Source organism: Orbicella franksi, chromosome 15 (assembly GCF_964199315.1).
Source record: "Orbicella franksi chromosome 15, jaOrbFran1.1, whole genome shotgun sequence".
NCBI lineage: Eukaryota > Metazoa > Cnidaria > Anthozoa > Scleractinia > Merulinidae > Orbicella > Orbicella franksi.
In genome coordinates, this window is record NC_138159.1 from 3,087,264 (window position 1) to 3,111,670 (window position 24,407).

Here is a 24,407-nt window from a genome sequence, read left to right on the forward strand (position 1 = left end):
GCTTAGTAAAACTGCGTTGTAGCTAAGAGATATCGTACATCTTTCAGCGAAAGCCCATCTAGATTAAGAGCATATCCTGTAGGGTGGAGTTAGGTTTTCGGTCATTCAGCTCTGAGAGGGGATCTCTGTTTCACCCTGTTATGACACTCTTCCCGTGGTATGTGTTGTTCTGGTTAAATCATTTTAACATAATCCAACCGATTTATTATTATATGAATTTCAATTCTAACATGGGGTGACGCTCCGTTACAGCAGTTTAATGGGTCGTCAGGCAACGTTTACTCTGCGAGACAGTGATTCTTTCTCTTTCTGCTCGGTGGAAGACGAGAGACAGAGAAGAGAATCTCTGTCTCGGAGGCTAGGCAACGTTTCTCTCTACCGAGAGAGGTAGAATGGTGTCACACCCCACCCCCATCCCCCCACGGGAAAGAAGCTCACGCGAGATGTAAAAAATTGATTGATAACTTGATGCGTCTGTCTTAAACCAAAACTCCTTTTAAGTCTACAAGAATTTGTTCTTTCGTGATTGAATCCAACCGCAACTGAAGGCACTAACCTTTAAACTCAGCTCACTCCTCAGTCTCACTGTGGACTTCGGTATATGAGCGAGGTAAGTCTGTTCAAATGCTTCACATGTTCTGCAAGCATGCACATACAAAATACATTTAATGAACTTATACAAATTCAACAACTTTTGGCTCAATTTCTGAGCAGAACATTCTAATTCTTCGCGCTTTTAAATCAATATCACTGATCTTTCCCCTTTTACACTCGTCTTGTTGTTTTACCAACTTCCAAGAATAGAAAGTTGAAAACTCGTTTTCTGTTCACCGGTCATCACGCGGAAAATCACGGCGGCTTGCTATGCTTGTCATTTTAATAGATGATCTGCTTATCAATCCCTTACTTACCTGTTTAGAACACTCAGATAAGCTAAATTACTACGACAACTAACTCGAAGCGATAAGACTTGAAATATCAGACATATCACAGACATGAATCAGCGATTATTAACTGGAGAGGAACAATTTTTAAATCTGCGTCATTCTGATCTTTATAACCCAGGACGGGGAACAACAAAGCCATGATCAGCTCTTCCTCTCGGGCGTGTTTAAAACACGACATGGAGAAATGAAGAGATGGCACTTAACTATGTGGGACACGTTAAACCCATACAATTTTTGAAAGCTAACCACCTTCAAGTCAGTGATATTTAGGCTAACTGGAGCGCTATTTAGGCTAACCGGAGTGCTATTTAGGCTAACCGGAGCGCTACTTAGGCTAAACGGGAGCGCTATTCAGGCTAACCGGGAGCTCTATTTAGGCTAACTGGAGCGCTATTTAGTCGAATCTAGGCTAACCATAGTACCATTTCGTAATTTCGTGATTCCGTGTTTCAAATACACCCCTTCCTTTCCATAGTTTCGTTTCGTGTTCCTCAAAACGAAACATTTTTTTTTTATCATTACTATTATTTACTTTTTGTTCCGGTTAGCGTTACTATGCTGAATGGATCAGTAATATTACATTTTACATGTATTATGTCTGTTTACAAAGCACTCAAGAAATGCTTCTTAATTTTAAAAATTCAAGCGTTGTTTGGTGATCCGAACAACGCTTTGTAATTTGCAATTGTAAGAATTATAATTTTGTAAATGGCAGTCATGGGGATATTATATAGCGGATTATGTCAAAGAAAACGTGACCTGGGTAACTCAAACTTGTAACATTTCTACCAATGTGCTAGGTCAACACGGGTCCGCCAGGACGTATCGTATAAATCGTTAAAGCCGGTGAGACAGCAAGCGGAAAAACTCCCACTTCCGTTCGCAAGGAAGTCGAAGACCAGGGCCAAGTCACATTTTTCGTTTCTTGTAATCCATAAACTCTCACTGATATAACACTAAGCGTCGTTTTCTAGTGCTATGAAACAGAAGCATTTTAAAAGTCAGGCAAACTTCAATTTCTCTGGGGTAAAATGCTCTTAAAAATTTCATACCGTTATTTCTTGCTTAAGATACATTTATGGAAAGAATTTATCTTGTTACTCTAGAACTGAGTGAAGGATCAATCTTACCTTCTTACCTGTGGAGAATTTTCATTCTGCCTCCATATTTGTTTGGGTGCTCAGCTGAACGGCCAGCTGACTCAGCTGACTAGTTTCCAATCTCCCAGCGGCCGTAAAACGACTGGTTCTAAAAAGGGGGTTGTTTTTTCAATCATGTAAAAATGTTTTGTCACTTTTTTAATTTACAGCCTGGCTTTTTGATTACAATAAAGGCTAGCCATTATTTGTCTTTTATAGGGTCTGATTAAATATTGTCTATACTTCTGTAAATTACGATGACCACCGGAAGTTGAACCTCGCTGAAACGGAAGCGGATGAACGAAAGGCGGAGCCCATATATGGAATGACCTTTGCATAAATTATCATATGATGTTCGTAAACATGGCTGAAACAGCGGAAGATTGTCCAACTTCATCAGAAAATGAGGTAAATTGTCAATCGTTTCCTTTTACAGCTACTTATTGCTACCGATTTATGTTTATGTCTCTGGATTAAGTCTTGAACGTTCCCTGTTGTCCTTCCTTGGATTCAGACATTTGTTTGTAGTGCGAATTTACATGAAAAATTCATCTGGTTGAAAACGCGCCGCATAACGCCGCGTGAAGATGTACGATGAGTGCCAAGTTTGTTGTACTTTTTGAACCAGATGAAAGTCGTAGTGTGTTTATTGCTATCTTGTTATAGTTACCCATGTTTAAAATACGTTTCCATGTAATTTTGATGTGATAAAACTGTACCTTGATAAGCTTTGTTTTTCATAGTCTTAAGCTAGTTTTAGGTTTTGGTACATCAACGCGTATTTAGCATCTTGCGCACTGAAATTACAATCCCCAATTGAAAGTTTTGTCTAGGAGCTTCTTGTTGGCTGGAAAATGGTTTATTTCGTGTAGAAAGCTCAAATTTAATTATATATATTTGAGGAAGACAATATTAAGAGAGCTTTCGTGTTGCAACCATATATACTCCATGTCGGGAGTCGATTCAATCGATAAGAACTAATTAGTGAGGAACTTTAGACTGTACCTTCTGTTCTATTGTTCAACGAAGCGTCCTTTCCAAACCCATTGTTCGTTGTGTCATGTTTTAAGAATGTTTATTGTGGGCCTGATTTTTCACATCTTTGTTTATATTTTACGCTTGCGACGAAACACGGTTTGCTATGGTAAACATTGGTATAAGATCGAATTATAAATCAAATATTGTCGACCATTTCATTTAAGTGTATTAATATCAGTATTTGTTTGGGATGTAAGCTCATAGAATGATCTATTTGAAGTCGCATACAAGCGATAATTTTAAGCGTTTTAAATCACAGCACCATATCTACCTGGGTAAACCATGTTTGACATAATCAATGTTAATCGCCTTTGAAATATTAAATGTTTTTAAAGTAGTTAACTGTACATGAAATGTTAACTTTAAGATTTGTGGTAGTATAATTTTGCTACACGTAAACAGCTAATGATTACAGGCCCCTCTACTCAATTTTTTATGTCAAATTTTGCTATCAATATTGCTAATATGACAACCTGCACTGAGACTTTTAGTATTGGCATTTAAGGAATTTGCATATTATTGCTATTATTTCATAACGTGTTGTGCTATATGTAGTCTATTTATCTAATTGTTGTAGTAAGACTTCTGTTATACCGCTATTGGAAATAACAAAATTCCTGATGATTGATGGTGCCATATTTTTTTCAAGCAGTTATGTCTTATATGTGGTGAAAATCTTGAGAAATTTTTGAAATCAAATAATCTGCTACTCCTTGCCTGACATGGTTGAAAGTTCCTGAAAGTTCTTGAAAGTTCAAGACATAGGCAATTGCATGAAAGTTTTAAATAAAAATCTACTTAAACATGGTATGTTCCCAAATGGTCCTTCTAATAGCACAAAGTTCTAAGTAATGACTCATTGAAAAAAGTCTGTATTTAGAACATTGATAGTCCTTGTAAAGTCGACCTTGAATTGTTCCCAAAAGAGGTTATGAACCCTTGATATGGCCTTTACTAGTCTTAGAGATATTGTTTGGTTGACTGGTGTTAAAATTAGTTCAAGACTTCAAGGTTATCAGAACAAAATAGCTATAGATGTATATGAAACTAAATAAATATGGTTAAATTTGGAAATACAGTTGACTATAAAAAGAAGCGAGAAAACTGAACTACATTTTGGTATCATCTTGGCACCATTATCAAGTGAAGAACTCAATTGAACAGATAATTTATACCAAAAGTAAAGGTGTGAAAAAGAATAAACTAATTGAGACTAAAAATAGAAATAAAAATAACTGTTCAGTGTCAATCCAATCCAATCAATTCACGCCTTTACTTTTAGAATAAATTATCTTTTCTTTGCATTCTTCACTTGATAATGGTGTCAAGATGACACCAGATATGAAACTGAAAGTAATAAAATGAATAAGAAGAACTATTTTGAAAAGACTGGTTTTTGAGCAAAAACCCACACTACTATTCCTTAGATTTTGATCTTAAAATATAGCTTCGGGTCTGTGAATTTACCGGGACTTTTGAGAAAGGGGCCCTGGGTGTAAAATAAGTTAATAAATGTGTGTACACCACTGCATCCCCCCCGACTTAACATGTACTTTTGCTTCTATAAATGATTTAGTTTTTACTCTGTTTTTAGACTTCAGGCTTGTCAGGTTCCATTGAATCCATAGACTTCTCCTGTATCCATGTAAGTACGGTACAGCTTTTCTGTTATTTAAAAAAAATGCACAGATAGTGACCGATTATTAAGGGTTCAGTGTACTTACAAAAAGCTTTGAGCCACAATGAGCTAGCTTGTGTCCAGGCACCCATGCCACTCAAACAGATCAAGCAAATACTTAACAGTTATTGGACGGTGTTGAGCAAAATATCCTGATCTGTCAGTGGTAAGCGGTTTCAATCAGTTATTTGCCAAAGCTGAAGGCTGATGGAAATAATTAATCTGCGAGACACTGACAAATCAGTATATTTTGCGATACCTGAGTTCAATAATTGTTTCATCATTCAATGATCACCAAGTTTGTTTTCATATTTAAATCATTTGTGCATTCTTCACTTGATAATGGTGTCAAGATGACACCAGATATGAAACTGAAAGTAATAAAATGAATAAGAAGAACTATTTTGAAAAGACTGGTTTTTGAGCAAAAACCCACACTACTATTCCTTAGATTTTGATCTTAAAATATAGCTTCGGGTCTGTGAATTTACCGGGACTTTTGAGAAAGGGGCCCTGGGTGTAAAATAAGTTAATAAATGTGTGTACACCACTGCATCCCCCCCCCCCCCAACTTAACATGTACTTTTGCTTCTATAAATGATTTAGTTTTTACTCTGTTTTTAGACAGATCAAGTAAATACTTAACAGTTATTGGACAATGTTGAGGAAAATATCCTGATCTGTCAGTGGTAAGCAGTTTCAATCAGTCATTTGCCAAAGCTGAAGGCTGATGGAAATAATTAATCTGCGAGACACTGATGAATCAGTATATTTTGCGATACCTGAGTTCAATAATTGTTTCATCATTTGATGATCACCAAGTTTGTTTTCATATTTAAATCACTCTCTGACAAATCAGGGAAGTGATCTGCCATTTTTCATACAAGTGCATGGTTGTAATTATACATGAGCAGAATTTTTTTTTTTCAGCAAAACACATTTAAAAGGGTACCATGCATGAGTGGACCATTTTTTGTAGGCATTTATTTGCAGGTCACATGGTGGGCTCTTGGCCAAAAGGAAGAAAAATGTATCAAATGATAAATATTAGATAAAAAAATATGGCTAAAAATTTGAACTGGCTAGAGGACAACCAGCTGGCTATTTACCATGCTAAGCATGACTGAGCATGAGCGAAACCATACTGGTTTCTACTGTTCTATAAAATAACTGAATCAGATATACTATGTGTGCTCTCATTGGTCGATAGGTGTGTTTAGATGAGAGTATGAAACAGTGTTGTGACGTTTTAGATTCGCTTGTATTTTTGGGAAATATTTTATAAAAGCAATAGAGTACTTTGTCTTTGGTACATAGCTTCATCTAAACACTCAGGGGATTGGGAGAATTCAAGACTTCTCTAGAATCATCTAGAATTCTCCCAACCCCCCTCGTGTTTAGACGAGGCTATATAACCACAGAAAAAGTGCTCTTAAACTTATGCTTACAGTGAAATAGAAATTAGTCTCAGATTTTTCAGAATGACTCAGAAACCCAGGAAAGGGGATTTTAGGGAGTTAGAATCCAAAATATTTCCTAAAGGAGCATCACTCCAGGACCAGGCTTTTAAAGCCAGAATTTGAAAAGTGGCTATCTAAAATGTGCTATAGGGCCTGCTCAAATGAACAATTTATAAGGCAATATTTGAAAATGAAGCATTTTTTGTTATCTGACTAAACGCCTACCCAGGACACACTAGAAACATTCACGTTCATTGCTCATTGATTTCGGATGTCGGCCACCATTTATCCTAGATTCGCATGTGTGAGGAGTTGAACAAGGGACTACCAAGAACAAATCCATCTAGTGGCAGAATGTGTAGTACTCACACAGTTGCATGAGAATTCAGTTTTTTTTATTTAGACTTGAAATGAATTGTTGGAATTTTTGGTTTCAGTGGGGATACCTGAACTGCATGTGCTTGAATGATCCGAAGAAAATAAAGGTGAGAGTAGAAATTCATGGCTTAAATGTTTCCGGTGACACATTCGAATTCACTACTTGTGTAAAGTGCTGTACAGTCGGATTCTAACAGCTAACAGCCAACATCCCTGCCCCCAAAATGTTATTTGAGTCTTCATCTCTTACTTGCCCTTTTAATGAACCCTATTGAGGGGTCACCTCTATCAAGCAGATGCCTCCTCAAAAGAAAAAAAAATAAATTTATTGTCCATTGGTAATAATAATTACATTGTCTTTTTGTTAAAACCCTCTATTAAGAAGATGCCAGACTCAATTTACTTTGGCAGTATTGGATTGTGTTCTTGAAAATCACTTGAACTGTGAGCAATTAATATTTTTGGTAATTTTTTTTGGTGACTATAGAAAAAAATGTTCTTCATGTAGATTAATAAGCCTTTTTTACAGTGTATAAATGCTTAATACTCTTGCTAATATGAAGATTGAGCCCTCATTCAGTCTATGAGTACTAAAAAAATGTACAAAAAAATGTCAAATGTTCAATGTTTGAGTGTACTCGCTGTAACATGTCTGACTCATTTGTAACTTTAATTTGCTAGGACAACGTGTGGCAAACATATTGGGTTGACTTGTGTGGGTCGACACTCAGACTCTACAGGGTAAGATAATGTAGTGGAATGCCTCTCTATTGCTTTGTCTGCATTTCCTGTCCTAAATCTGTAAGCCTTTCTGAACAAGAAGATCTGTTAGATCTTAAAACCACGCTTTTAAAATTTAACTGTTTTCTTAGCACTACAGTCACAACGCAGTGCACATTCGAAAGTAATCCTTGATGATTCATTGATTACTGTAGACATCACATCACTTGATCAACACAGACTGTACTATTGCACCATCAGTCGTAGCCGTTGCGAAATCTCCAATGACATAATAGTGTTAATCTGGAACTTTCTTTGGGATACGTATGGGCATGAAGATACGAACACTATTAACAACAGCTTTCTTTCTTAAAAGTCAAGTTTAAATTTAATTTTTTCCTTGAGTAAAGGGCTAGCAAAGAAGTCACACGAGTCACATTATTCAAGAATTGCGTTATCGACGGCTATCTTTAGTATTGTGGTTATTTCCCTACCAATGACGTAATCATTGCATGTCCTGACATGTTCTTTGCTTGGCTTGCAAATATTTCATTTTCCTTCCGATCTATGAACTCGTTGTGATGAAAGAGCCAAAGAATTTACTTCATTTGCCTAAAACCACAAGAAATACTGGCAAACTTGCAAATAAATTGATGACCGTCGCTTCTGGCGAAATAAACTTCCAAAGTAAATACGATCTTATTAGTCATGTAGCGAAAGTGAAAGCTGCAACGTCAACGCATTCCATGGCTGACGTAATACCTTTTTTTAGCGTATTTATTATTCCCTTTGAATCCAACGCTTCGATAAAACCAAAAGAAAATATATTTTACCCACAACAAAGGAAACAATATCCGTAAAATTATCCGTGTATTAATGTTTTAACAGCTTCTGGCGGAAAAAACATCACACGTTGCGTGACTCGGAATTTGGCCGAGCGGAGGTCTGCGTCTGGTCACCGACAAAAAAAAAAAATAATAATAAACCACGGGTAAACCTAGAACCGCGCTCGGCCCATGGCCGCGCGGTTAATAAACCTTAACAGGGCTCCGAGCTCAAATTTTTCGGAAGAGATCACCTTTTGGTGACCTCTTTCTGTAATAAAAATGTTCTCCACTGGGACAAAGTGGAGGACACTTCATGTCACTTTTGTTTGTAACTGATTGTTGTTGTTGTTAAACAGTCTTAATTGCTGTTCAGGAAAGTCAATATAAGTAAAAAGAAACAGAGACAAAAAAGAGACAAGCATACAAAAATTGTGGTTGAATTGTTTGGCCTATAATGATTATACTAAACAAACCTTGTTGATGAATAACTTGTCTTTTGTACAGCAGTTAGTCTGACACCAAATTGGTGACCAGTGCAGCACAAAAGGCACAAAATGGTCACAACTTGGAGTACTGCCTAATTCTGGTCTGACTACCATAACTTGCTCTTTCAACAGGACTTGTCTCTACCTGGAAATTCAGGTGAACATCTACCCCCTTCAAGTCTCGTTGGACCTACAAATGAGGTATGCTAATTTCATAAATTAAAAGCAAGCACACACCTGATACAAGTTAAGTATTTAGCAGAACAGCTATTTAAAGACAGTTAGACAGTCCTTTCCCACCATCCCACCTCCATAAGCACGTAAAGGACATGACACCTACGTGTACCACAGTACCACTTGTAAGAGGATAGACTACATGCCTTCCACGTCTCTTGCAAGTGGGTATCTTCCAACGTCAGAGAGGTGCCACAAGCAGAAGTCTATAGGTGGACACCACTTGTGCTGTACTTTATACTGTAAACTTCCAAAAATAATGACCCTTTACTTTCGGAATTAGCAGCCTTTGGGGCTTGATGATGATCTTGTTTATCTGCTGAAATTTAGAATGAAAAGAAAGAAGCTTTCATCATCTTAAAAAAAGGCACAGAAGTATCAATTGTGGAACCTGGATCTGAGGTGAGGCTGCAAGTACATGTACAAAATTTAAAGTTTGTAAATTAATTTTAAAAAAATCATTTGTCAGTTGACATTATAGTAGTATACAGTACAGTGTATGTAAGTGATCAAGGTTCAGAATCCAAAACACAGACTCTGCCGACCCCTTTTTCCTTGCCCAATTTGCAGTCAGTTTATTTTATTGCAGTTACATATGATTATTTTGTCTTCTCTCTAGCCGTACAAGTCTCGGAAAACAAGATTCAGTGTGAACAGAAAACATGTATTCAGAGTTTCCTTTGCTAGCCGAGGAACAAATTCACCATCTTACCTGTTTCAGGCCCCCTCTGTAGGCAGCATGTATCGATGGTATGTTTTTATAGTCAGTAGCTGTTGTGACTGGGTTGAGTCCATCCTAAGATAAAAACTTTTTCTTCTCTACCATTTGATGTTGGAACTTAAAAAGTACATGTAATCAGCAGCTATACAAAAGATGGGGTGCCTCAACTTTTGCATAATTTTGATTACTGTTGCAAACTCCTGTTTCATGTAGTTTATAAAATAATATTTATGAACAATTAATATTTTTGTCAGATTGCACCTTGAGCTGTTCAAAACAAATTTATTGTAAGGTTTAATATTTATTTATTGGTTGATCAACAGGATTAGTAAAATTGAAGAGGGTGTTGACAAGGCCGACAAACCGCAGGTACATCTAAGTAAGCATTGCATCCAGCCTCATAGGTCTGCAATGTGTGCATAGGGCATGTTTATCTACATTTATAAGCCTTATTGGCTTTCCTGGGCTTCCTTGCCTTATTCATTGATGGTTTGATAGTTTGATAGTTCTTTGTTAGCATAGGCTTGCAAACAGAGATATTCATATATTACGATAAAATTTTATGCTTCACTGTACATTTAATTTTGATCCTTTTATTTCATTCCTATAAATTATATGCATGTTATAAAAATCTTTGTTGCTGCTGATGTAAATTTCCTTCTGTATTCTCTCTTTTAACCCTGCCTGGATGGATGACTGCCAACACAGAATGAATCTGCAACAGGTATATTTGTATCTTGAATAATGTGAAAAAGTGCACTGCTTAAGTTACCACATTAGTGTCATTGAAGGTAGCAATTTTTTACATTCATGCACAGGGCCCACAAAAAGTGCCTTCCAATTGTTAGCCAAGTATGTTTTTTTGTGTCACAATCTCTTTTCAGAGAAAAGATTAAAAGAAGCGAAGTTGCTTTCTATGGAGCAACGAAGACTACACATTGCTCCCAAACAGTAAGTTATTTAGATGAAGAAAAAAAGCCAGTCGATCTTAAAAAGAAAAGCATTCTTTATTGCATAGACGCTTGGGAAATCTGGATGCATAATTGTCTTTGTTTTTCGTTTCAGGAGGTACCTTGATAAAGATGATATTGACTCCGGAATGGAAGGTAAAGTATTAATTATCTACCTGCAGTGCAGATGATAACTGGAGGGGTAGGGTAGTGAGTGTGTGTTATGGGAATGAGTGGGGCATAATTCGTATACAAAATCACCTGCAGTGGACGCAAGTGCGAGGTTTAAATTATGGCAACAACAAATGAGCGATGTTTGTGAAGTTTTTCAATTGAAGGCACATGTACATGATCCTTAAAACAAGAGAAATAACAATTTTACTGCAAATTAGTTCTCTGTCAGTTAGTGTCCTGTTTTTTGTTGTTGTTGTTGTTGTTGTTTTGAAACTGGGAATTTACTTTGTTTGTGATCAATGATAAATGTAAATGCGTGGCGTCAAATAGTAGTTTTCGTTTTTTAGGTGATGTAGAAGAAGCTTACGAGATCACCAAACAAAATGCTGAAAATCCTCATGTGGATATCTTAAAGGTTTGTAGGCTGTCTTCAATCTCACTGTAACTGTTTTTCTGGCCGTGGAAGTTTTCAAAAAAGCGAAATTTTGAAAATGCAGGGATTAATCTTTCAATTTATGGATTAAGAACTCGATCAACTTTACTGAGAAATTATAGAAAGCAACTTCGTTTCGGAAAGAAGACATTCCAGTGAAATCCCGAATAAAACTTTGAAAATGTGAGCTTTCCATTTTCACTTTTGTCCGTGTTTCAATCGTTTTGATACATAACGTGCTTTGTTACACCCGCCCCCCTCCCCCCCCCCCAATTCAAATACGTTATCCGATTGGAGAAGAACGTATCAACGTGTCATAGGTCAAAGCTCACAAACTCCCTGGGGAAAAAACAACTTGAACTTTGCACTCGCACGTGATCAGGTCGTGCACCTTGAAACCGCCACAATTTTGTGTGCCAGCCGGCGTCAAGCAAATCATTTTTTCGTACAGTTTTCTCTATTTTTGAGTCGGGAGGTACAACGAAACACTTAATGACTGGCCTCAAGGGAAACAGTGAGTTTTGTTTCCCCTCCCCACTCTCGGGGAGCAGAACTCACTGTTTCCCCTAGGGCCAGTCATTAAGTGTTTAATAACAGCCTGTCGAGAAATGTTTAAAACGTTTTCGAACTTTTCATCTTAGAAACGACTGCAAGACATGCAAGACCTCGTTCAACAGTTGGAGATGGAGGAGGAAGCGTTCTTAGGCACAAAGGATGCGAACTGTAAGTAACTGAGACTTCAAGATCTTAGGCTAACTTCTGAAGGACTTGCATCCCATCCAGGGGGTCCAGGGGGGGAGTGGCTAATACCCTAGTCACCTCTCGGGCCAGTAAGGTTCGAAAAGTCTTTATTTTTTTTTTTTGCGCCTTTCTGGGTGTGGCAAAGGTAAAAAGGTAAAGCCTGCATAGGAGCCAAGTGGCCCATCAGGCCAGCGTTTATCTCTGGTTCTATGTACCATTATGCGACTAGAAGTATTTCTACTCCCCCTTGGTGGGGTGCTAGTCAATCGCAGGGTTACCCCGTAGGTTACACCCCTCTCCCCCCCCCCCCCCCTAATTCTAGCATTAAATTCGGCAGTACTCAGTTATACAGCTGGGTAGAGAGAGGCACTGTGAGAGTAAAGTGTCTTGTCTAAGGCACTGACCTATAACTAACTGGTTTCTTTTCCGTTTCAATTTTATTTTAGTGGTGAGACGGTGTGAGTTCCAGTCAACAACGAACAAAGACTACTGTCTCGTTCCCGGTTACCCTCGGACACTAATCCCTAAAGGAACTGAACTAACAATACTTGGACAATTTTCAAACAATCGCTGGAGATGCTACGTTGAGCGTCCGAGAAAAACATCGACGAGACTCACAAACGGACAGCATTCAGGATCCTCCTCTGAAGTTGGGAGTATTTCATCGTTTGATACAACGGAAGATGAAAGCCGTACGGATAATGATATTTTAATCGGAAGTGTTCCCAACAGTTTACTCGTGGAGTTAAGCAATCTTGCTGCTTCAAAACTCAAATTCGAAGACGGAACACCCGTAGCTTCCCCTGGGGATACCCCACAATTATCCCCTCTTCCCACACCCCCGCTGTCCCCGTATTCTCCCCATAAAAACGAGCGGGATTTACTTCCGAATGAACGAAGTTCTTTACGACGATCGATAGCGAGTGAAAATCTAAGTGAGCAGGACATCTGGGAACAATTTTGCATTCCCTCCCCTCCCTCGTCGCCCGTGACGTCACGATCAACCTCCCCCTCCCTTTCCTTGTCGTGTTCCTTAGGGGGATCGTTAGAAGATCTCGATGTGGAGAGTACAGTAAGTAATGAGAATGCAAGACCTGAGGAAAGTGAAAATTATCCCGAAGTTGCTTTTAGACAGAGGAATGATGGAGGGAGAAACGAACTGAATTTCAGAAGTCATAGAGAAGCTATTCTAATGGACGATGACATACCAGAGACTTACATAGGAAGCGAGTCAGAGGATGATAGAATGGTTACGGTTATTGACGAAGTTCCGCCTCATGAAACTGTGGAATTCGAGAACTTTGAACAAGAACCGGTGAAAATGCGAGTCAAGAAGAAGCATTCAAAACTAGATGCTGGTAGGTTGATGTTAAGTTAAGAAAATTTCTAGCGATCTTTTACGGCTTGAACAGTACTACAGCAAAGGACTGCTTAATAGCTTTCATTTGAATGGTCACACACTAGGGTCTCATACACAGATTTAAAAGTTAGAACTACCTTGTACAGCATAATAAACAGTACCACGTGAAAGTACTGCTCAATAGTTAATTTTGTTGGTCACACTAGGGTTTCATCCACAGACTTTAAAGTTAGAACCGCACCTCACAGAGCATAATTACGGATACCACATGAAGGACCTAATTAAATGCAATAGGAAGTTATTAAATTTATTCTCACCTTCAATTTTCAGACAGTGAATCACTTGGCGGGCAGCAACCAAATTACGCTTTTTTGATAACAAAGAAGTTACGGCAGCGAGGAATTAGCCTAATTGTGGGTTCATCTAGTTCAGGTGAGAAGAAATTAGCTGCTTTTGTTCTGCTGTAGTCAACATTGTTTACTAAAAGTCTCGCGTTTTCAAACTTCACCATGTTGTAATCCTGTTCCATGTTCGCCATAGCTAATTGTGCTCGCTTGTACAGGGCTCCTGTCTTTTCCTGACAATTGTCTACCTGAATTTAATATTTCTCTGGGTCAATGCGAAGGTCCCTTTTGTAAAGAAGACGAGGTCCAAGGGGTCACTTCTTTTGATGAGGCCGGGGTTTCATTAAGGGCCCGGCACCGGGGCAAATTGACCGGCTGTAAGGATGATTTTGCTCACCTGGCTTGACCATCTAGAGGAACGTTTTTTGTATATAAAGGAGCCCAGTTCAAATAGTTGTGCCCGCCAGTGAAAACCAGTTTCCCTCCTGCTGAAAGCGCTAATGAAACCCCTGAGAGACCGGAGAGGAGTGTCTCGAACTAAATTTTTTGTGCTAGGAAATAATGTTACGTCTGTCCATATTGATAATTAAATTTCTTTTATATTTCATCCACAGAAGATGAAGGCGATGACGATAATGGTAATTCTTATTTTTTGGTTTTGTGGTCTTTTTTTTTTTTCTGGTGGTGTATCGCTTACTTCCGATTTTCTGGTAGACAAAGTTTTGGCTTCTTTCTGTAAGCTCTTTTATAAGTTTTCAGGCAAGCAAAGAACAAACAAGCTCCGGTAGAATTATTCGTCGGCGTTTGAGTTCTTTTCCTTCCAGGCTTATGCATTTAACGATGTTGTGCCAATTGTTATTCAAGCCCTAAACAATCTCGTTGTTATGACTTCATTTTACTACGTTGTAATACACCATAGAAGAAACGTGCTTTGCTTCACGATTTGTTCGAGGACTACGCTGATTTTAATCTATTTCAACGACGTTTTTTGGACCTAAATTACATTCTGAAATAAAATGGGACCTGTAAATTAGGTCTAACCCCGGTTTTAAAAACTTCTCTCTACATTTTTCACTGATGGTGCGCCATCCTTTAACAAGCTTCTTTGACAGTTGTTAATCTTTTCTTTTTAGGTCATCCTACAAAATTAACGCGAAGGTAAGTTGACGGCAATTTTTATATTACAAAAGGACAGATTTTTGGCAAATTAGTGTAGTTAAAAGTGATCTAATAATTGGTGATTTTGACCGGTATTTACACATTTTAACGCAGAGTCGTGTTATCATGGGGTGGTGAAAAGTTAACTGAACCTCAACCATGAAAACGGAAACCAAAAGTTGCGACAAGATTTTCGTGAGCCTGCCTCATGATGACTCTATGATGGCCTTGTCGTCGCAATAAATCGTATAACAACTTTGAACGATAGCGTTCGAGATGGTTGAAGTTATATTTCTGTGACGCAACTTGTGATACAGAGTGGTTTTCAATTGAGTGTCGTAAAACCAAAACCAAAGTAATTACTTTAGGCAATTACAAAGGACACAGACAATACATCAAAACTCGAAGTAATTACAGGTAGCTGACGCAAAGCGCGGGAAAATGCATGCGAACGCGTCATAATTGGTTTTGGTTGTACTTCTCATTGGATGAAAAAGTGGCGCGAGTTTTTTAGGCCAATCGTGTGGCGTAGAAAGTGCAAAACCATTTACTTTTCGACACTCAAATGAAAACCGCTCTAATTGAATAATGTTTGTTTTACTACTGGAAATCTTTTTCAGGCGGTTGGACGCTGAATTCGCGCAGCTCGAAGGAGAGGGAACAGAACAGGGTATTAAAAAAAGTCAGCCTTGTGTTAATAGTTCTTGCAAAATGTTATTTCCTTCTTTGTTCTTATCACTATCAACAGTCAAAATCTACAATTACGATTTCTCAGCGTTATAAGTGGTAAATGAATTTCTAATCGTCGTTTGTAATCCGTGTCAATCTTCTCCATCCTGAACCATCCTTGTTCCGTTATGGATTATTGTTATTATCTATTTGGTGTTTTTCCATCTTACTTATGTCATTTTGAGGTTTCCTTCAATTAAAAGAAATTTTTACGTGGCCAAAACAACTCAAATTATTATATGGCCAGCTCCGTGAGCGGGAAAGATGAATCAAATCCTGCGCTGTGATTGGCTACCCGAGCGGGCAAGATGGAGCTATCTTGCCCGCTCGGGACTACCCGCTGTGTCTCGCAAGAAAAATTTCCGCGAAAGCGATGTAGTAAATCCTTCATTGACCAAGCTTGTTCGGTCAAGATGACTGGATATTGGCCTCGTTCTTTTTTTGCGTGTTTATGGACCTCGTCTCCGTCTCGGTCCATAAACACGCGAAAAAAGAATTTGGCCAACGTCCAGCCATCTTGACCTCACACTTGGTCAATAACCCATATATACCGTCACTGAGGTCATTTAACTTGCAGCGGATTATGAAGTTTTGTGATTGTTTTGTTTTTTGCTGCAGGTATTCGGCCGTACTCTGCATTCGCGCCAACGATAAGAGCGGGAATCAGCTTGAGAACAGGGTTTGTAAATTGAATTTCATTCCTTAAAGCCCCGAGAGGGCAAAAATTAAAGTCGCGCCCACTTACATGTACTTGCTTAGATGATAACATATTTTGCTTGCCTTAATACTGACAATCATTGTTGCAGAGAAAGTGTAAGAAAGAGTCGCGCCCTGTAGTCTGAGAAAAGCGCGGGAAAAGTAAAGCGTGGATTTGTAGCTGATTTGTCATAACTGCGTTCTCTTAACTCTGATTGGCTAGAATATTTCGCAAGACCATCGCGCTTTGCAAACGCCAGAATACCAGGAGAACTGATCATTTCAATGTAGCGTTCTATAGAAATTCAGCTGTTTTTTACTTGGTGTGTTTTTTACTAAGTGGCCTCTTTTTAATCACAGGGTTCAAAATTTTGCCCCTCGCAAGTCCACGAAGGACGAGCTTCTTCGAGACTACTCGTCACCTCTCGAGAAACCACCGATAATTCGCTCGAACACGTGCACCACAATAGAGACGCTAGGAGACTGGAGGTTAGTCTAACAATTCCACGTGAACATCACGTGCATTGTGCATAACTGAAAAGAATAGTTATACATTGGGGAGAACATCGTGGAATGAACCTTGATGGATGGGAAGGGAAGGGTGGGGAGTAGACATACGAACGTTTATTTCTCATTTATCATATTTTTCTCTGTGTTTTGTTGATTTGCATAGCTCAACAGAGAACGCACCGCCCATTAATCAACGCCGAACACTTCAATTAAGTAAAGACCAAGCAGCTGGATTCGGTTTCACCCTGCAGGTAACGAAATGACAACAATCTTGAGGAATTATAATATTTAACTTACTGCGCCTTTCATGAACATGCGGACTCTAAAATTCAAAGCTCAACCGACAAATGCGTTTTCCGCTACCGTCAATCAAATGTTCGGCGGCGGCTCCTCCCAGCTTCCGACTACTGCCGAGCGCGCGGTAATCAAATCGTTGAGCACAGTTCAGACAACGAAACAGTGCTCGGCAGTAGTCGGAAGCTGGGGGGAGCCGCCGAACATTTGATTGACGGTAGCGGAAAACGCATTTGTTGGTTGAGCTTTGAATTTTAGAGTCCGTATGTTATCGAAAGGCGCAGTAAAAGCTTCTGAGTTTGAGACGTTTCTTCGGCACACATTTCATCGGTTTGTAAGTAGCACAGTTTTGGTGTGTCAGGCAATTATTGATGAATGAAACTGAAAACTAGATTGCCAAAATGCTGAGAATTCAAGCTGGTAAAGATGATATGTTTGTACAGTAGAACCCCGTTAATCCGGACACCAACGGACCACACAAATCTGGCCATATTAACGGGGTGGCCGTAAGAAAGGGTTACTTCAAGTAAGAAAATGACTGACTGACCTTTTGTTCGGGCCAGAAAAAAAGTGGCCGTAATAACGGGGTGGCCGTAAGGTGGGGTTCCATTCAAAAAGTCGTCCAAAAATTCTTTCACGACCGTAAAATATTATGTCGCAGATGAATGTTGGTCTGTTTTCCCTTATTTCTCTTTTGACACTCTCTTATTCCGTCCTTCGTTACAATCCGATAATTTGTCGTTTGCTCATGACAGGTTAACTTTGCTTCTCGAAAACAGATCAAAAATTATTATACCTCAGGCAAACAAGATCTGTAAATTACAACCTGCATGTTTTGAACTTTTCAGAAAATTAGCTTCTTAGGGGCAAATCTTGATGGATTTTATTTCAAGAGATAAGAGGAGAGCAATCAGATTTTATGATGATTGAACTTGTGTACGAATTGCGGACCTATGTTTGTTTGTTGCAGACCTATGGGATCGTTCAACAGGAAGGCCAGGTGGAGTACATGACTTTTGTTCTAAGCGTAGAGGAAGACGGGCCTGGCTACATGGCAGGACTAAGGCCAGGTAAGTCCTCCACACATGTGATACCTAAAAGCTTCGCTCTTCAAGCCTGTAACATCCTAGAATTCAACATTCCAACATTGTCATCTTCCCTTTAGCCGGGTGCGCTCTTATTCCAGATATCCCTCCCCCTCCAGTTGTAACACCTTGTTTATCCCAAATACTGTTATGACCTCCGACCCCTCCCCCCTCCGTTTTCTATATTTTCTTCACTTGGTATTTTGTAGCTCGCAAAATGGGAATGCGGAAGTCGGAGGTCTGAGAAGGAGAACTTTTGACTTGAGGGTTCGGAATGATGGGGATAGCTGGAGTAAGGGAAGGCTGGGGAAAACATGAGTTTTGACTGGGGAAAACTGGAGAAAGATGGGAGTAGGATAACGGCAACATGGAGAGAGTCGGAGCGAGGTGAAGCTTGTTTGAAGGAAACACGGAATATTTAGAGGTAGAGAGGGAGAAGGTTCTTGGGGTCGGGGATAGGGGCTCGGGCGGTAGTGTTGCGATCCACTCTTCTCGCTTTTTAACGTTATTTTCCTTGGATGGGTTTTCATTTCTCGAGTTTCTTTTCGTTTTGTTCTGTAAAGTCATGTAATTGTTACTCGCAGGAGATATTATTCTGGAGGTTGACGGCACGAACGTTGAAGAGGAGGATCATAAATCGGTGGTCACGAGGATTCATGAGGCTTCTGTAGCGGTCAGGTAGATCGACTAACAACTTCTCCGTGCAATATTAATACACTCCCAAGCAGATAGCTGATGAGAATAAAAATAATCATCAACTAGAGGATATTGCTTTGATGTTTTACTAAATTCTCAGAACTAAAAATAAATGAAATGTATGGAAATGTGTGAGGAGAATTGAGATTTCGACAATGGGTCTGAAACTGTCAGAAGAACGAAAGTTATTATTCTTATGGGTCATGTAGCAGCTGTCGTAAGGTCTCACATGAATGGCTCGCTACCCTTTGAGAGAACAGTAGAACAAACAACAGAAACAATGCACCTGGCCCTAAAACAATAACAGCTATACACTATGACGACAAATAGAATTACAAGCTTATGAGAGCTACTACACTTCCGATTCTTATTCGGCGGTACAGGTGCCGTACTTTGATATTCGAAATCTGGCCCTCGAGGAATTTCCTCGAGACGAAAAAGTTGACAAAAATTAGTACTAGTAATCAAATAGACCGCGAGCAGTCTCTCTTTGCCTCAAAAACGTGGGGAAGACAAAACAAGTAACGCAAAACAAGTAAGCGTGCGAGGGTGCAAAATTTCAGCGTTAATTTGTGAAATTACGAAATTGCCATGGTAATATTTGACGCGAAATTTCTCAATACAATAAACAAGTCAAACACCCACGATTGTGTAAGTGTAATCAAATAGCATACTAGTGAAATTATTTCCCAATTTTACTCGCCACCATTTGATTACTAGGCTGCGAGCAGCCTCTCTTTTCTTCGAAAACCGTGGGGAAGAAGGCAAAACAGAAAAGCGTGCGAGCGTGACTCTTCCGACGCCCGCGCTACTAGCGCCGCTCGTACGTCACGCTCACAGAACCAAAATTAAGGAATAATTTGTCACTTATGATATTATTGAGAGAACCTGCATGTCGTCTATGGAGGGATAAGTTCATTCATGTAACAGAAAACGGAGAGTGTACCGCCGGCAGTCCACTAGATTGGTGAAATCTTTACCTACCGTGCCATTGATTCAATATATGTGTTAATCAAGACATGCAATCACTGATTTCTTGTTTCGTTTAATTCTTCTGTCCAGACTTGTCGTAGTGTTTGTAGACGCGCTTCGAAAAATGAAGTTGAACACCAGGTTAAAGCTGCTTCAGGTAAAAACTTCATTGTTTGCTTGTTGTTAGGACCTCAATCTTTGTAATTACTTGATTGGCTGAGAGCAGTCCCAATTTATCGTTAATGTTTAATTTCCAACACAGTGCAAATTAACGCGCGCGCTTTCGTGATTTTCCCAGTCATATAAAAAATTAGTAATCGTATGAAAGCTCGAGCAATTAACTTCTTGTGTTATTTGAAAATTCTTTCAGATTGCACGAGCCTTTTGAGAGAATTTTCACTTGCACTGTAAATTCTTAATTATACTCGCATTCATATGCATACGATTACCTATACTTATATTTCCAACAGGCTGAGCTTGCAGACAAAGAACATCTATTTGAAGAGTTATCCAAGACAGAAGAGGATATAATGAAAGGTTTGTGAAGTTTTCACTTTTCTGTCCTAGAACAACAATTTGCACTATTTCATTTTATTGTAAAATAATAATAATAATAATTCTCCGATGATCTACGAAGCTCGCAAGTCGTTCTTTTAAAATTGAAACATCTCCTGTTTAGGCCAGGGATGGAGTATCTTGGAAACATAAGCCAGATTTCTTTCTAATTTGTCGTTCAAAATCCATCTATATCCTTGCCAATCTTTACCATCCTTGATCCTGTTTGGATTAGTTTTGTCCTTTTGATGTTTTCCTACGTCGCTAAGCTATTATTTGGCGATTTACTTCAAGTTTAAGAAATAAGGAACCTCGAAAAGAAATTTATACAATTGTTTTGGGAGAATTAGTTGTCTTTTCGACTATATGAAGGCTTCGTTTTTAACTCGAGAATTGTGTGAATGCACAAAAGCGAGTTATGGTGATAAAGGTGCAAAATGCACTCGCTCTCTTGGTTGCTCGATCAGTCGTTATTCAAATGAGGTGAAGTCGAAGTTGGGTTTAGAATTTCTGATCATTACTTGTTACTTACATTCTGCAAAGAAGTTCGAGAATAATTTAGGATTTTTTTCAGCTATCAAACCAAGGCTTTTTATTTCTTTCTCGACAGGAAAAGGAGTTGATTCTTTTGACGTCTCTTTACTGGACCTGCCACGTGATAGAACTAGTTCTTACCTCTACACAACAGAAGTAACAAGTTCGTTCAGTAAAAAATCTCCAAATGTTCATGACAGTCTCTTCCAATACCGCCAACCAGTGCAGGATAAGGGTGATCGACGTAGGTCTCTGCCTGATCAAGCGGAGCTTGGCAAACAAGGAATCTCTTTGACCACGGGTTCTGAAATTTTACAGAAGTTCTCCTCGCCAGACTTGAGCGCTCAGCGTTCCAAACCGAGCAACAAGCTGTTGAAAAGTTTCCGAAAGAAAAAACCGTCCGAAGAAAGCTCCAAGTTTTACGTTGAAATTGACTTGGATGATCGCAACTCGGGCAGAGACGAAGAAACCGGAAGTGAGTATTCGGCTTCCAGTGTATTCGAGCCAGCGATAACCGCCGCTGAACCGACATCAGCGACGAGAACGACGCTCGAGCCCAAGACATTACAACGAGAAGCTCCGACAACAAACAACAGGAAATCTTTTAATGGAAAGCCAAATTCTCTTTTACGTGGTGACGAGCAGGACAATTCCAATACTCTTCGGGGGTCTTCGGAAAATCCCGGTTTAACGAATGGCAGCCGAGTTGCCCCGGGAGTCGCCGAGACTAGGAGACATTTAGAAAAATCGTCCTCATCGAAATCACTGCCCCTAAAATATCCGAAACCGGTAAAGGATCAATCTCGCGGAAGCACTTTAGATTCTAATGCTCTTCACAGGCCTGATTTACAAAACGCTCGCATGTCGCCCCGACCAGCATCTTATTTGAAAGCTATGGATTCAGCCGGAGATAAACCTCTTATTCCAAAAGAAAGGAAAAAATGACTTGAAGTGGAATGTAGAGTAGCAGATTCTTGCTAAGCGCGATGACGACGTAGCTGCCGTAACAGCGTTTGGAACGCTCGTCACATACGTGTTTGGAGAACATGAGTCGGAATCTCTTCGGGAATAGTCCGAATATTTACGATAATTTACCGAATGCGACTCCGGGATCTACCTTTTGGTCTACTGGAAGAGCGAGCTCTTTAGAAGGGCTAGTTGTTATACAAATATCCTCCGGAATTTTCGAGGTCGCTGCACCCGTAGTTGGGTGAACTGTGCTCGAGTTGTACCGGAAGAATTGTTATCTAATTTTATAGTAAATGAAAGTTCCAAAGTTTTGTACGTCGAATGGTACAAATTTGTAATAATGAATTTCAAAGAACTTGTGAGCAATGAAAATGCGATGAAATAGAACAACGGTGAGGCAAATAATTAATAGAAAATATAGAATTACCTGAAATACATATCAGAATAAAAATTATCCAAACAGGATTTGAAGTGGGATTTTTTTCCTCTTGTAATTTTAAATTTGTTATGCTGTTAACATTTGGCCCGGGTCAAACTTCCACGCATCGCCGTGTCGAACTTAATGGTATAAGTTTGACCATAGTTAATACAGGGGAATGGTTATGAAAGCCGACAAAGTTCTCTGTTGTTTGTTTTTGTTGGTTTTTTTTTTTTTTTTGGTCTTGACCGTGCACAAAACACAATAGTTTTTACTATTGACTGAGGCACTAACCAATAGAAACGTTTTGGTTGACGTAATTCGGCTTCATAACCATTCCCCTCTATTAACTATGGTTTGACTTTAGTGTGACTAGTTCGACAGTTGATTCAAACGCCGCGCTTTATTCGTGTTGAACTTAGTTGTAGTTCGACATTTGGTTGTTCTATTGAGCGTAATTCAGTGGTACTTGTATCTCGGCTCCATTCTCTTCCAGAACCACTGCATTCTGATCTGATTCTGATTGATGAAAAATCCAATTAAGGTCATCCGTATGCATTGATTTCGGGCACAGGTGTAGCTCGACGTCACGAGACGATCTTGTGATCATAGAAGGTAAAAAAAAAAAAGTCAACAAGCCATTACGTGCAATATACAATTTAAAGTAGCAGAACGTGTTAAACTTTCACTTGCTCGAAAAGTTAAGAACACTTTTCGATAAATCGCGAAACAATTTGGCAACAAAAACAACGTTAAACTTTAGTGGGCCGTGTACAAGCTGTATACAGCAGAATACGGTCCGCTATTAAAATTGACCAATCACAGCATGCGTAGTAACTGAGAGATATAATAATCGCTTACTTTCCACTTCCAAATTTAGAATCAAGCATTTAAAAGTTTTGCTTACTGAGTGGCAAGAATTTCCGTTAACTGTAAAGGCCATCTCCAGGAGAGGTTTCGTTTCTTTTTCTTATCACTCGACCGAACATGTTCTTCCGAAGAGTAAAACAATAGTTTGTGATTTAATTTATTTCTTTGATGTCTAAATCTGCCCTCATAACGACGTCTTCACTGGAGGAATAGGGAGCTTACGAATCGACGACTTTCGGACGACGGCGCCGTTGGGTCACCTTATAGTCTCGCGTCGTCGTCCTGTAGAAATTTGAATTTACGATTCGCAGTTAAGACGACGACGTTTATGCGCGACCGGCAAATGTTTATTGTCTCAGGAGCTCGAGAAAAAAAATACTCAAGACAGACCAACAAAATGTGCTAGCATGGCAGAAAAGAAAGCGCAGCTGTACGTCGAGAAAAATTTGGGTTCTAAAAGATTAGGCTGGCTATAAGAGCACTCAAAACAACAGAGGAAAAAATCGCCTAGCTCTCTAGTTGAGCTATCTAGTCCTTGTTTCTAACTGTCGACACGAATGCTAAAACCTTTTAGTCCTTTCAAATTCATTGTACACCAAAAAATGTCATATTTCAGTGAAGCGTGATTAAAATGAAAGATTTTTCATACAGCAATTTGCTTTTCATTCACACCGTGTCGTGCTTTGACCGCTTTCAGTGTTGGTTGAACTCATAGCGTTCGCCATGGCACTGTAGAAGGTCGTTTCTTGAACGAAAACAGGCAAATAAAATTAAAATCAAACATCAAGGACATGCCCCTAATGTGATACTTAAATTATCTGGCAAAAATACCCGAAGTATCGAGGGAAAACTTTGAAAACTAACCTCACGGCCTCCTGTTTCCAAGACGCCGGCAAATCGCTCTCACCAACGTCGTCGACTTTGGCGCGAAGCTGGGAAGTGCTCAGAAACGCATGCGCAGTGAGCATGTCACGCAATCTAACGGCGGCGTCGTGCAAAAGTCGTCGATTCGTAAGCTCCCTAATGGCAATGACGAAATGATGGTCAGACGGGAAAATTATGTTCATAACACACAAGAGATCTCCTGGGCAATAAAGTAGGCCAATTTTCGCGCCAAAACCACGGCCGCTGCACCACGCGCGTCATGTTTTCTATTCGGTTGTCACATCAAATTTGTCATCCTTAAAGCAATTTTATTAGCTGTTAAAATTGGACGGTTCTTTAACCAGATTTGCCACAGGGAAAGGAAAGGATAACATTAAAGGTAAGATAAAGGAAACTTTAATCTGGAA

General features: G+C 39.3%; 2 protein-coding genes across 2 annotated transcripts in view; one reads left to right on the forward strand and one right to left on the reverse strand.

Moving 5' to 3' along the window:
* LOC145470538 (uncharacterized) overlaps positions 1–630 on the reverse strand; it is a 70,446-nt gene extending 69,816 nt beyond the window's left edge. Inside the window, exon 1 of the mRNA XM_081454345.1 lies at positions 557–630. The gene's annotated coding sequence lies outside the window, so the exon portion shown is untranslated. The remainder of the gene's footprint in view (positions 1–556) is intronic.
* Positions 533–24,145, forward strand: LOC145470540 (uncharacterized). The gene is made up of 27 exons (XM_081454348.1): positions 533–610; positions 2,306–2,494; positions 4,719–4,769; positions 6,700–6,747; positions 7,322–7,381; positions 8,805–8,873; positions 9,237–9,308; positions 9,526–9,656; positions 9,951–9,996; positions 10,336–10,351; positions 10,512–10,578; positions 10,693–10,733; positions 11,099–11,166; positions 11,826–11,907; positions 12,372–13,283; positions 13,616–13,717; positions 14,244–14,267; positions 14,763–14,787; positions 15,408–15,457; positions 16,135–16,195; positions 16,573–16,701; positions 16,886–16,973; positions 17,987–18,086; positions 18,686–18,779; positions 19,860–19,926; positions 20,240–20,306; positions 20,935–24,145. The coding sequence occupies exons 2-27, from the start codon at positions 2,435–2,437 to the stop codon at positions 21,801–21,803; spliced, it is 3,399 nt and encodes a 1,132-aa protein (XP_081310474.1). The 5' UTR covers positions 533–610; positions 2,306–2,434; the 3' UTR covers positions 21,804–24,145.
* The last annotated feature ends 262 nt before the right edge of the window (positions 24,146–24,407 follow it).

Coding starts and splice junctions, on each gene's coding strand:
- LOC145470540 (XM_081454348.1), top strand. CDS start 2,435: ATGATGTTCGTAAACATGGCTGAAACAGCGGAAGATTGTCCAACTTCA. Junction 10,579..10,692: donor CTACACATTGCTCCCAAACA/GTAAGTTATTTA, acceptor TTTTCGTTTCAG/GAGGTACCTTGATAAAGATG. Junction 18,780..19,859: donor GAGGCTTCTGTAGCGGTCAG/GTAGATCGACTA, acceptor TCTTCTGTCCAG/ACTTGTCGTAGTGTTTGTAG.